This window comes from Euleptes europaea, chromosome 11, assembly GCF_029931775.1.
Source record: "Euleptes europaea isolate rEulEur1 chromosome 11, rEulEur1.hap1, whole genome shotgun sequence".
Classification (NCBI taxonomy): domain Eukaryota; kingdom Metazoa; phylum Chordata; class Lepidosauria; order Squamata; family Sphaerodactylidae; genus Euleptes; species Euleptes europaea.
The window spans coordinates 45,581,984-45,596,734 of NC_079322.1; the positions used below are offsets into that span (position 1 = coordinate 45,581,984).

At 41.6% G+C, this 14,751-nt stretch overlaps 1 protein-coding gene across 1 annotated transcript; it reads left to right on the forward strand.

Moving 5' to 3' along the window:
- Positions 1 to 1,562: 1,562 nt before the first annotated feature.
- AGR3 (anterior gradient 3, protein disulphide isomerase family member) lies at positions 1,563 to 14,384 on the forward strand. The gene is made up of 8 exons (XM_056857348.1): positions 1,563 to 1,755; positions 3,936 to 4,074; positions 5,518 to 5,581; positions 8,523 to 8,575; positions 9,727 to 9,803; positions 9,904 to 9,967; positions 12,054 to 12,137; positions 14,270 to 14,384. The coding sequence occupies exons 2-8, from the start codon at positions 3,972 to 3,974 to the stop codon at positions 14,317 to 14,319; spliced, it is 495 nt and encodes a 164-aa protein (XP_056713326.1). The 5' UTR covers positions 1,563 to 1,755; positions 3,936 to 3,971; the 3' UTR covers positions 14,320 to 14,384.
- The last annotated feature ends 367 nt before the right edge of the window (positions 14,385 to 14,751 follow it).

Consider the following 14,751-nt stretch of genomic DNA (forward strand, 5'->3'; position numbering starts at 1 on the left):
GTAATCACTGTAAATTTACAATTTAACCTCTAGTGCCTCTTCCTTTTCTGACTCCACCTTGAACATCTGGCATTTCTCAATCTATATAAGGTAATATTCACATAAGAAATTAAAGTGATGGTCCAATAGTTGATGCAGACTTTGACATTTCCTTTTTTCAGAATTGGGAAAGTAAATTGACTGTTTTCAGTCTGTAGGCCAATATTTTGTTTTCCATATCTATTGGCATATTCTTATTAAGATTCTGATGGATTCCATTTTGGTGGCTTGGAACATTTCTGTGGCTTGGATTCCATTTCTGTGGCTATTGATATCCCATGTACTCCTGGTGATTTGTTTATCCCAATTGCCCTCAGTGCAGCTTTCACTTCCCTTTCTAAAACTGTAGGTTCTTCAAAAGTTTCTTCTTCAAAGGTATCTGTCATCCTTTCATCTCTCCTGTATAGTTCTTCAGTGTATTGTTCCCATCTTGTTTCTCTTCAGCCTTGGTCAAATAGGCTGTAACCAGAGTTCCACTCAGGTAATTCACTCATCCTACCTAGATCATTCTACTGTCTTATCACCTCACCTAGCATGATCCTGTTTGGACTTCCAGTTCCTCTAGTACATATCATCCTCTGCTTACCCAAAAATTCACACCCACCAATAGGAAACAAGTTTCGGCAGAGGTGCCCAGACACAAGATAACATTCCCATTGCCTCAGGTTCAGGACCAGCCATAGTTTTCAGCTATATTCATAGGCAACAACCTCAAATACTTATAACAAGCTGCTTTTTAACCCATCTATACTCAGAGTGACTCACCAATCAGGTAGGGCTTTTAAAAGTCAGATAGAAAGATGGTGACATTTTAACAGCAAAGCTTTAATGAGCTGCTTTGGGGTGGGGAAGGTTGCCAATTTTCTTTTTCAAACAGATCCTCTTATACTACACACTGAATCTAACTCTGTAAGAGCTTCCCCCCGGCCATCAGGAGCAGCTCTTTGGAGGACTGCAGAAGAGACAGGCCCATAGTCTGCTCAGCTCCTTTTAGATTCCATACAACGTATTCAACCTCCAGTGCATTAAATGTAAATGAAAGGGCAAAGGCAAGGAGGAGTGTATTCAAAGATAACAACAATACATTGAAACCAAGAAAATCAAGTGAGAAGAACAACATTAGGGAAAAAAATCCAAACCAATGATGTGCTTTAGCTTAACTATTCTTTGAAATCTTAGAACTTTTTTTTCTTGTTGGGCTCAATATATTTTTTTACTTTCATTTCTTAATTACATTCTTCTGCACAAAGTAACTCTTGTATCTTCCTATTCGTTTCATACCTAATCTCAGAGTCCCACTGAACTCAGCCATTCATTGGGAACAATAGCACCTACAGTTCCAGCTTTCATTGCTGGTTTCTTATTTCACTGAACTTGAGCCAGGCGGGAACCATTTGGGAGGAAAAGTCATGGACGTACACAAAACACCACTTTTTTTCAGTTCCAATATAATGACACCTGATACACGCAAAGATGGGAGAGAAATCTGAGTATTCATTCAATATGCCAGAATGAGAACTCGCAGGAGCAGATCTTCAAGAAGAGGGAGGGAGACAGGGGCAGGATGGGACAAACTAAGCATTTCTATCCCTTTTACTGTTCTCTGGATAAACTGCCTGGGTTGGTCAGCTGTTCTTGTGTGTATAAATCACACCCACTTTATAACATTTCACTTCCTTGACAAGGAACTTCCACCAGCACAACTGAACAGCTACGGTGAGCAAATCCAAGGTTTAATGTTTTCTCTTGAAAATTATTTTAACCGAAATAAATAATACAGTGGGGGGGGGGGGAATGAGATACAGCTTATCAAGTGACTGTGAAGAATGTGTTAAAGCAACCTCTTCAATGTAAGCATAGTATTCAAAATAGATCACATAAAACCATATCTTCTGACAATGAATTTATACTTGTCTAAGAAAAGGCCAAAGGTTTTCCTTAGAAGCCATCGTGACTTCTATAAAGGTAGATAGGCGTTGGGAAAAAACATTGCAGTTTTAGTAACAAACTAAGCATATATGTGAATGTAAGGGTAATGTTAGTGGCTCAGGGATTTCTTCCACAAATGTTTGAACTGTTGTGCACAATGGTTTTTGAAGCTGAGTTAATAGCTGAGACTATTTTTCAGAAGCATTTAGAAATTGTTGTTATTAAATGCTTATCAGGTTGCTTAAAAGTGCTTATTTAAGATTATCGTTTTACCCATAATGATCTACTATGTAGAGGGTTTGAAGTTAACTTTTCCTGTTCCTTGGAGAGATTTCCTGGCAGAGGAGATTAAGTGCCACTTGCTTCATTAAAACTTTATCACTAATGTAAATGGCAACTCCCCAGTTTGTTGCAATGCCAGTTATTTGGCTCTTTTTTTTTAGTGGGAAAGACAGGAAATGAGATGTATAGTCCCAAACTGGTGTCCACAAAACTAAATTAAGAACATTTTGAGCTTCAGAATTTCAAGATAAAGGAAAAGCCACAACATTTGTAACACCTGCGACCTATTATGACCCTTTTGAAAATGTATTTGGAAAGAATTCAATGCAAAAAGCAGAACTGGGAATCATGATGTTTATAGAGTGGACAAAGTCATACACGGCTATGCACCAGAAAACAAGAATGGCAAAGATATGTATATCGTTGACATTTGCAATAATTTTTTTTGTTATTTAACAGGAAATGGATTGGGGCAATGGAAGGCAAAATTCACTTGAATTTTTTTTTAATTTTTTTACAAGAAGGTCCTGTGTTTTTCTATAACTTAGTGTTGACCCAGCCCCGTACTTGAGTTTCTGGTTAGAAGTGAAGATCTGGTCATGTGTCATCACTAAGTGAATAAGTAATACTATAGGAGGTCCCCAGTTCACGTCTCTCCTCTGCCACCAAGTAACTAGGTAGCCTCAGGCAAGCTGCAGCTTTACCCACCCACCGACCCGTCTGCATGCAATATGGAATAAAAATGCTCACCTTTGAATACTTTTGAAGGGACAACATATACACCAAGCACTTTGAACACTGGAAGTAGTTTTTTACATGTTATGTGCAATAATGCTAAGGATGATCAGAAATAAATTAACATCAGAGATATCGCTGGAAGCACTGGGTATTTGATGTCCACATTCAAGGACACAAACAATGGTTGACATTAGTTTATTATTTTGTTGCTATTAAAATCTCGCTTTGCAAAATATGATTATTTCCTTAGAAAATGAATTTGTAAACATCCCTGCATGGCAAATGCTACTTCTCTTTACTGATCTGGAAACGCAACTCCTGAGATGCTTACATGAGTCCCAGCTTCTACAATCTACTTTATTAGATTTTGTCCACAAGGTGAAACAGTTGTTGTGAATAACTCTTGTATGGTCATTTACAAGAGCACATTTTGAAAATACCTGCTGCACAATGAATCACTGCAGCTACCGCTTTTGAAAAGCAGGAGTGCCTGTGTTTGTTATCGTTCTTTTGTTTCCCCTTTGAAAAAGTCTCACACCTAATTTCCACAGTTATTTGTAATAGTTCAAAGCATTGCACAAAGGGTCTTGGAGGTGTCTTCTGGAAAAGCAGCTGTTGGGCACCTGCACAGAACAGGCAAATGTGTGTCTCTGAATCCCAGCAGCTATCTGAAAGCACAGTTGATCAGTGCTGATCCCTGTCCATCAAAGGGATTATTTGTAATATAGCAATTAGTGATAGACTCAAAGTTGCAGGATTTTTAAAAATGATAGATTTCATTTTAATGGAGAAATGAATTCATGATAAAAACCCTAACAGTTATTCTGTTTATTCTTTCAGTGAAGTTTGTGTTTAATTGCAGGAGGCATTTATCAAGGGAATCAACCCTTTGTTTCTAGTAACAAAACTATATATTTAATTTATACACTTAATTCTTTCATTATCAGGAATTCCCCCGAAGGAGGCTGAGAAAAGAAAAGAAGATGCATTCAGCATTAGGATTATCTTTCCTGCTCATTGCCATATCCTCCAATTTTGCAATGGCAATCCAAAAGGAAAAAAGAGTTCCACAGACACTATCAAGAGGTTTTATATTTTCATTTTAGTCTATTAAATCAAAAAATACTCTAGTATATCATAAACACATTCACTCAACACCCCCATGTTTCTCCTTTCCCCATCCTTCCAGCCAGTAGGACTGATCTTCAGTGTGGTGGGAATACCCCTCCAAACCCGCAGAAAATAGCCAGAGCATGTGTTCCTATAGCTTCCATCATTTTGCTGCTAACCTGTTTATTGGGGAGACAAAGAATGTTTTGGATTTCTGAATTGGGAAGACAGTCTGGAAGATGAACATTGTGGAGAGCCCACGCGGAGTAATGGTTAGAATGTCAGACAAGGCTGTGGGAGACCTCGAATCAAAGCCTCATTCTGCCATGGTATCTTGCTTGGTGACCTTGGACCAATCACTAGGGTTGCCAATCTCCAGGTGGTGGCTGGAGATCTCCCGCTATTACATCTGATCTCTAGGCAACAGAGATCAGTTCATCTGAAGAAAATGGCCACTGTGGAAGGTGGACTCTATGGTATTATACCCCATTGAAGTCCCACCCCTCCTCAAACCCCACCCTCTTCAAACTCCACCCCCAAAATCTCCAGGTATTTCCCAACCCAGAACTGGCGACCCTACCAATCACACACACTCAGCGTAACCTACCTCAGTCACAGGGGTGTTGTGAGGAGAAGAGAAGAATGATGTAAGCTGCTTTGGGGCCCCATTAGAGAGAAAGGTCAGATATAAATGAAATAAATTAAATAAATACATAAAGGTTGTTTACTGCCTAGGGAAATATTTCATCTGGACCCTTAGGATATCACCCCTTCTGTACCACAACATGATAGGATGGTGCTCCTAACTGTGTTGAAATAAGTATTTTAAAAAGAGCAAGTTCTACATACTTCTTTTTTAATGAATAGCCTACATGCACAAAACATAGGGTTGGATCCAGACCTATGACGCACAAGCAGGAGTTCTCTTCTGGTTGCGCGAGAAGGAGAACACCAAAGATTGGTTGTGTGAACAAAGAGTGCTACCTGTTGTTTGGCTCCATCCTGTAATGTAAGAAATGATCCTTAATGGCAGCTGAGGGTTACCTCATTATGTATTCCCAGCGATGTATTAAGAGTTTGAAAATGTTATAAAAAATACTGTTCGCACTTTGTTTGCCCCCTTTAGCTGTGAAGACAACTTCCAACAATTTTTTAGCCGTGGCATCCAAAAACCGTTTTAAAGCGATGTTTTTTATAACATTTTCAAACTCTTAATACATCGCTGGGAATACATAATGCGGTAACCCCCTGGATAATTTACAATCTGATAAACTACTACCTACTTGAAGGAAAATTTGACAAATTGCACTGTAGGTTTAATTCAACAGAGTTGCGTAATAATTTTTAAATTGTTTGTTATAAATTATATATGATATGGCAGAATGGTAACAATCCAACTCGGATGTATTGGTATTCCAGGATGGGGAGATGACATAACTTGGGTACAAACTTATGAAGAAGGACTCTATCAAGCAAAAAAAAGGTAAAGTGGTCAATGGTCATTTGTTTAGAGAAATCTGAAAAAAAGCAAACTTTAGAGCAATGTATGCACATTAGATATGTGTCTACTTGTAACAACCAGTAAAACCAGACAAACCAAAGCTGTGCACCTTGACCTGAATAAAATGTTACCAAGATAGCTGTAGAATATCTCGAGTAGGGCAGTTGTGAGAAGAGCAGAACTATCTCACTCTCCTTTGCCTCTGTCATCACCTCTGCTGCCCCAAACCTCTGCCCAGGAGCCAGAGCAACTAACTCTTTTTGCCCTCCCCAAGACACTTTAAAAACAGTGCTGCAAGCCACGTACATCACATAGAGCTTCCAAAACTCTTGCAAGATCCTTGTTGCCCCAGCAACAGGCATATGGTGGCAGAACACTCATAAGAGGGATGAATTCTTTGAGGTTTGGGAAACCCAATTGGAGAGGTGCAGTTTACTGCGCTTTTTTAAAAAAATGGCAGTGGTGGAATGACACAGTCAGGAGGATTCACTGTTCTGGTTCACAGATAGGGCAGACCATCAAGGTTGAGTCAACAGGGACAGTGATGTCTCTGTTCTTCAGCTATTTACTGACACACACACACCCATTTACACAATACAGGCAGACCAGCATGTATAAAGAAATATGTTGCAAATATGTAAAGAAAACAGATAATCTATCTTGATTTGGAGCCTTGCTCCTCCAGTTCATTGGACTAAACTGGATAAAACGGAAAACAGTCACCTCTATTGTTTTACAGAATTGCAGCTTCTGAAATATTTTTTTAATAACTACAATAACGTGTAGTAACAAAGCCTTTGTTTTTGCTTTAGTACTGACAGGCCTTTCAGATGAAAAAAAACACACTAGACTTTTCATTTTGTCTTTTAAAGTTTTACAATTATATGGTTATTTATTTAGAACATTTATTAGCCACCTTTCTCCTTTGTGGAACTCAGGGTGGCTTACAATATTAATAGAACATTATAAAAACACAATAAAAACAATGATTATAAAATCCATAAAAGCCACAACTAAATCAATCAAAATGTAGTCCTAATTGCTGGTCTGAATGCAAGTGGGGTTAATCACCATGTTGACAACCAAACCAGGTTTTTTTAAAGAACTGAAAATTCAATAGCACAAGATTTTCAGAAGTTGCTTCTCTCCAGTATCAGAGGAGCATGCCTATTATATTAGGTGCTGTGGAACACAGGCAGGAGTGAACAGACTGCTGGACTTGATGGGCCTTGGTCTGATCTAGCATGGCCTTTCTTATGTTCTTATGCTTTTTCGTGATGGCTTCAGTAGGCGTAAACAATCATCTATTAGCTGTATGCCAAATATTTCTCTTATTTGTTTGAACACATGGACACAGGAAGCTGCCTTATACTGAATCAGGCCCTTGGTTCATCAACATCAGTATTGTCTACTCCTGTGTTGGCGAACCTATGGCACGCGTGCCACAAGCGGCACGTCGAGCCCTTTCTATGGGCACGCGTGGAGCCGCCGGGCCCCCCCGCCCGTCCTCCGCCCCCTCCTTGCGGCCTCGACGCCATCTGCCTCCGTTGCCCCGCTCCGCCTTAGCAGCAGCAGCAGCGTCGCCGCCCCACCCAGGCGCCGCTCCAGACCCGCCGCCGCCCGCTCATGCTCGGCCCCGAGGGCTGCCCTGCCAGCCGCACCGCTATGCCTGCCGAGTCGCCCCCGCTCCCTCCTCCCCCCCTTGGCTGCCCGTCCCCCTCCTCCGGCCCTCTTCGCGGCCTCGACACACGTTTCTGCCGCGCCGCAGCCAACTTTGTCGAGGGGCAGGGGCGACTCGGCGGGCATAGCGGGGCGGCCAGCAGGGCAGCCCTCGGGGCCGAGCATGAGCGGCCGGTGGCGGCAGCGGGTCCAGAGCGGCGCCTGGGTGGGGCGGCGGTGCTGCTGCTGAGGCGGAGCGGGGCGGCGGGAGGCTTGCGGGAGGCTGGCGGCGGGCGGCTCTTTCGCTTGGACTTGCCACTGAGATGCACATTTACCCCATCCAGATTCTCGAAACTGGATGGGGGGGGGTTGTTGTCTATTTGTGAAAGAGAGGTTTTGCCTTGGACTTGCCACTGAGATGCACATTTACCCCATCCAGATTCTCAAAACTGCATGGGGGGGGGGTTGTTGTCCATTTGTGAATGGGAGGTTTTGCCTTGGACTTGCCACTCAGATGCACAACTCAATAATAAGCCCCCTGCAGAGTTTTGAGAATGCAGATGGGGAAAATGGTGTTTGTCAGTCATTGCCATGATTTAATTTTATGGATGACAAAGGATAGTACAGTTAGTTCTGAAAATGAAATCCTTAAAGTGTGGAATTCTCTGCCAAATAATTTTAAATCAATGAAAGCACTTGGGATTGCTTTCCTTACTTTGTTTGGATCATTTTATGCTTGTGAGCATAAGATGTTAACGTATGAGTTGTTTTTTCTAAACTAAAACCTCAGTATTCAGGTTAAATTGCCGTGCTGGCACTTTACGATGAATAAGTGGGGTTTGGGTTGCGGTTTGGGCACTCGGTCTCTAAAAAGTTCGCCATCACTGGTCTACTCAGATCGGCAGCGGCTCTCCAGGGTCTCAGTCTTTCACATCACCTACTTGCCTAGTGCCTTTAACTGAAGATGCCAGGGATTGAACCTGGGACCTTCTGCATGCAACGCAGAGGCTCTACCACTGAGCCACAGCCCCTCTGACTGTTTCCCCTCTCATTGTTTTTATGATGAATTTAGTTTATGAGCTGCAATTCTAAGAAGATATACCTGGGAGTATGTCCTATTGAGTAAAGTAGGACTTATATCTGAGTAAAAATGCGTAGGATTGCAATCAGTTCATTGCTTGTTCATCTACCACCCCCAGTACTCATTTTACCCAATAGAACATGGAATTTGCATTTAATTCATTTTTTTTCCTTGTTGAAAAAGTAACAAACCACTGATGGTCATTCATCATTTGGAAGATTGTCAGTATTGCAAAGGTAAGTCATGCCTATTTAATTTAACGTATCTACAAACACGTAATTGTTTTGAACCCTGCACTGTAGTTATTAGCTACACTGAGATTCCAGTCCATAATTCTGAAAGTATCATAATGTTGGAGATGTCATTTGAAAAGCTCTGGAGCAAGTGCTTCAAGATTTGCTAGTCAAGTCATCACAAAGTTTCATTTAAGATGGGCTGCCCCGGGCCTCAAAGCCAGTTGTGAGTACAAACTCTTCACTTTGGACAGAATTATTAAAAGGAAAAGTACAGAATATGTACTCTTTAATGTATGTGCACAAAATATTCCTCCTTCACAATGAAGATAGATTCAGACAATCACTAAACTCAAGATGGCTGATCATACCAGATGTTACCAGTAGCACTAGAGCAATTACCTCAAAAAGCCCTCTGTTGGCATGGTGAGGGGAAAGTGGTAATGAGCGGCTGAAAGAAGAAAGTGTGCAGAAGACCAGTGTGCAAACTCCATCACATATATGAATGACTCTGCATTCACAGCAGCAATGAAAGGAACATGGAGAATCCTTGCTGTGCAAAAACAGCCTCAGTAGGTGCAGACTGTTTTAGTTTCATTGGACATACCCCTATTAATGGCTATTGACTCTCCTCCCTGGTTCTCAGGTTATGAGTTTTTGTTGAATTATTTGATCATTTTAATGTTGTTTTTGATTGCTCTGATGTTTTATGTGCACCACCTTGGGGACCCTGATCAGGTAGAAAGGCAACATAACAATGTTTTAAATAAATAAATAAGTAAAAGACAGCTTCACAATTTGGGACTTCATGTGAGTGCTTGATAGTACTATCAAAACTGGTAGCAAAACTGTAATGGTTTCAACCAGCAAATTTGCACACACAGCCCTCTCTTGCAGGCATGTAGCTCAGAATCAAAGCCATTAAGTAGCATTTCTGAAGAGTTGTGGGGGTGCTAAGAGAACTACAGACACATTATCTTGTGTAACTCTGTCAGATAAGTCAGCATTATAATTCCTATACTGTGAATGGGGAGGGTGAACCTGAGAAACTGTGGGCCCTCTACTAAGTTCATAGCTAAGGAAACATTCAAACTAGCAACTTCCTGATTCCTTTATTCAGCCAATGCAGTTATAATCTTTTCTCCTTTCTCTAGCACTGAAGAAAGTTTTTGCAGAAAACCAAGAAATACAAGAAATGTGCCAGAATGATTTCGTCATGCTCAATCTCATGGTACGGATGACCCGTATATGAAACATACATGGGAGGAGTGGGTTTCACACAGTCATCAGTCATCGTGATTGATTAATATGATGTCAACTTTTCCCACCAGCATGAAACAACTGACAAGAATTTGTCACCTGACGGACAGTATGTACCTCGCATCATGTTTGTAGGTATGTCTCCTGAGAACTGAGCTTCATTTCAGTGTAACATAACTATTACAGAGAAAATGGCCTTTCATTAATTTAGAATTCACACGGTAGTTTTTCAGTCTTTACATTTGTTGATATCCTGGGGACACAAATAGCTCACTCAAGCACATAAAATGCATCAACGGACAAACCATTTGCTGTACAAATGGTTATGCTCTGAACCCCCCAAATTTCATAATACAGTAATTTGTAATGTAGCTATATCATCATTCCAAGGTGAGGCTGAAGTTGCTGAAACCATCAGCTACACAACTCTGAATCTGTTCCAAAATGCCAAATACTATTATTTTGTATTTATTGGGATACAGGTTTCATCTGGTTCATCTATATCCAAATCCTTCATCACAATCAGACAATTAAATAGGGAAAACAAACAACCTCATGCTATTGGTTAATTTCCTTAAATGTCTTGTTGTCCCAATCACATACTTAGTTGCCATTAAATTGCTAGCCCCTGTGATTTGTTATAACAGCTTGAAATATAATCTAACAGTGCATTCCTGAATGGGGGGGGCGCGAACCGTGGCTGCGATGGTGCAGCTAAGAAGCATCCACAGAGGCTTCCCAGCTGCCACAGAGGGGGGGGAAGCCTTTTTTCAAAAATAAAACTAGGGAAAAAGGCTTCCCCCCCACCATTGGTGAAAGCGGGCTTGTGCCACCTAAAAAGGTGGCGCAGGAATGCTGCCATCCAGGAGGTGTTCCCGGGGCGAAAGGGGTTTGGAAGCTGCCTAATGGCAGCTCCGCCCCCTGGAAAGCTCCGGGAATACCTCCTGGGACACCAACGTGGGAACTTGCACCGGAGGAATACTGGCAGGAGGCCCTGCCGGCGCCTGAGCCCTGCGCTGCCGCCGTGGTCTGGGGGGGCCGTGTAAGTGACACTACACCAGCATAGGGATCATGCCAGCTCCTAAAAACATTCACCCCCCTTCAGGAATGCACTGTTAGGGTAGAAATATATGTTTTGTTTATACATGTGTAACAAAAGTTTAACTGCCGCTTTGAGAAGGATGTATTGGACTGGAATGGAGAAACCATGGGACTAGGGCATTTAAACCTTTTCACAAGTGCTCCTTTTCCATTTCAAAAGTCCTGCTCCCCACTAAATAATTTTCTTTGTCCCACTGGACCCTGGCAGGGTTTTCTCCATGCAATGGAAGCATCAGGAAGGGAGCAATTTGTAGTAAAGTAGTGATAAGAGGGGAAAGGCCAAATACTTTAGTTTTATGGCTTCCCTCCCACAGTTACGTTTCCTTCAACAAACAGCCATTGAGCTTTAAAAAAAATAGTTAAGGCCCTAAACTGATAGCATATTTTAAGGAAGATAATCTTATCTGGACTCTGGTCCTGGCTTTTGACTGTAGGTTGGCAGTACTGTGAAGATAATAGCAAATTGTGATTGTCAAAGTTCAAAAGGCTAAGAATTAGCATGAATACCATGCAAATAAACACTATATGTGGGCATATGCAGAGTTACTCCAGATTGCTTCCTTGCAATCAATGGGCTTAGGCTGCAGTAACTTTGCATAGGATCGCAGTGTCTGCCATTTAAAACATGCAACTGATTCCTGGACATCAGGGATGCAAGTGATACATCCACTTCTTTTAAACAGAGTCCATCCAAACAATTTAGGAGCAAATACCTGCAATCTTGAAAAAAACTACACTTTAAAATCTCATTTATTTGAAATGGCCCTGACCTGGATGGCCCAGTCTTGCCTGATCTTGGCAGATCTCAGAAGCTCAGCAGAGTTGGGCCTGGTTAGTAATTGGATGGGAGACCACCAAGGAATGCCAAGGTCTCTGTGCAGAGGAAGGCAATGGCCAACCACCTCTGTAAGGTTTTTGCCTTGAAAACCCTATGGAGTTGCCATAGGGTGCAACTTGATGGCACTTTACTCACATACCAAAATAAGTATGTTAAAATTACTGTCATTTACTAGGAGCAGTGTCCCTCACAACATTCTTATTCCCTATTTTATATACTAGTATGGAACTGAGTAAGACGTTGCTGCTAAGAGGATAAGTAATGCTTTGATTACGTTTCCAGATCCTTCTCTCACAGTGCGAGCTGACATCACTGGAAGATACTCTAACCGACTCTACACTTACGAGCCTCAAGACTTGCCAGTGTGTAAGTTGGGTTGATAGCTACTCATGAAATACAACCTTTCCATTACTTGACAGCCTAGAGCTAAAAGGAAGGGAAATGTTTTCTTGTGTCAATAGGTGGGATAATTTAAAAACAAAATCCATGTTAGAAACGAACCAAGAAACGTCTTACATGTATATGCGGTTCAATCAATCCACTGGGCACAATAGGGTCCTACACCCTCACCACTTACACTCGTCAATATGGGAATGACAGTCTTGTGCATGGTTGCCATATTCCCTACGGGCTGCTTCTAGGGTTGCCATGTCCCTCTTCCCCACCGGCAGGAGGTCTTGGGGGCGGAGCCTGAGGAAGGGCGGGGTTTGGGGAGGGGAGGGACTTCAATGCCATAGAGTCCAATTGCCAAAGCGGCCATTTTCTCCAGGTGAACTGATCTCTATCGGCTGGAGATCAGTTGTAATAGCAGGAGATCTCCAGCTAGTACCTGGAGGTTGGCAACCCTAGCTGCTTCAGCTGTGTGCCATTCAAGACACACATGCTATGGACAATTAGCATAGCAGTGTTAGGGGAGGACATAGGTTGGACAAAGATTTCCACTTTCCTATGATGGTTCCTCACTTGCACAGAGGAGAAGGGCCTGAAAACCACACTCTGTTGAGCTCAGTGAGATTCCATTATGTATGGGAACTATGCCTGTGCTTGACTGGATCAAGCGTGGCTTTTTATTCGCCACAGGACTGAAGGCAAATGACAATAAAATCAGTAAAACCACAACAGAGTCAATAAAACTGGCATTAATCCATCATCAAGCATAAAACAAGCAAAGCAACATTCAGCCATCATAAAAAAATATCCTCCTAAACAATTCCATTTTGCATAAACTGTAACAACAGTGACATCAGTGGAAACTATGACAACAGTGTTGGGGCCTTTCTGAAGTTGTCAGGAAAGCCATTCCTCCAATGGCTACTGCCAAGAACGCTCACCAGTTTTACCTGCTTGCATTTCCACTGTACCTACAGTTGCAACCAGCCCTAAGCCCAACTAGATTGCAACATGGCTACAACCTAGGGTTACCAGGTCCCCACTCACCTTTGGCAGGAAGTTTCTGTTCAGTTCTTTTGTGCATGCATGTGTGTGCGTGTGCACGCACGCGTGCCGATGCAGCACTTCCGGTTTATAAACGGAAGTGCCACCTTGCAAGGAGCCTTAGACCACTCAAACTAAGAGTTTGAGTGGTAAAGGGCCGCAGAGACCCTTTACCTAAGGCTCCTCTAAGGCTCCTCGTGAGGCAGCACCTCCGGTTGTAAACCAGAAGTGCAGCATCAGCACGTGCATGCATGATTGCCCGCCGGCCCTCAGCTGGTTGGCGGGCAGAGGAGCACATTACCAGGGGTTTGCCCTCCACCAGCGGGCATCTGGCAACCCTACTATAACCGCTTCAGTCAGTTTTGCAAGATGTATGAGATCTATAAAAGGAAAAGAACAAAAGAACAACTAACAATGAGAAAAGAATGAAAAGTATGTTTTGAAAAATATATACAGTTACATAGAAGAAATATATACAAGAAAATCCAATAACTATTCACAAGGAAAGATGAACAAGAAAATTACACAAGAAGAACTGAGCGACATCATTAAAAAGTCAGCCACAAATCACAAAACTGAAAGGCTAAGGAATAACATATATTACAACTTCCAGCAGCACTTCAAATTATCTTCTTCTGGTAAATAAATGCTATCCTTTCCTTCAAATATGAAGTGTGCTTCATTCTTTCTTGCATGAAGCCACTGATCATATGAAGAGCTGAAGATACCTCACACTGAGTGACCTTGCATTGCGTGAGTCTGTTAGAAAGAAAGTGGTATCTTGAGCTTTTCATGTGATTGGTGGCTTCATGCAAAAGAAAGAAAGAAGCACACTTCATATTTGAAGGAAAGGATAACATTTATTTATCAGAAGAAGATAATTCAAAATGTCCTGCTAGCAGCTGTAGTATATGTTATTCTTTAGCTTTGCAACTTTGTGATTTGTGGCTGACTTTTATCATGAGATTCATAAAACATTTAGGTTACACCTTTATTTCCTTTCCTATGGTGTTGTAGCAGTCAAATTCTACTTAATCAACATTCTCTTTACTGTCTTCTTTCAGTAATAGAAAACATGAAGAAAGCATTGCGTCTCATTCAGACTGAACTGTAAGTGGTAGCTGAGAGATCATCATCTCCCCAAGTTGAAACACTACAATGAAATCCTCAGATTGTTTTTAATATGTTCTTAGGTGTTTTTGCAATTGAGAAACATTGTCCATTGTTCGAAGGAAGAGTTAACGAGAAGGTGATCTAATGCAGTTTTGAAACACTGGCTCAGATATATTCCTCAAAATAGAAATTCTTCCTTTTTACATCTAGAATTCTGTTGTATTTGACTGGCTAAAAAGCAATAAAATTAAAGAACTGGAACAAGAGGATAACTGTTCTCTGTGCTAGTAGTCTATGAACTGTATTCCAGGTAATCTGTTTCATGAACTAGAAGATCAGAAATGGCTGATAACCATACCTGAAAGTCATTTTGTCAATCACTAACAATCTTTCCCTGCAGTGCCCAGCTGCAGGAGAAAGAAGAAGAAGAAGA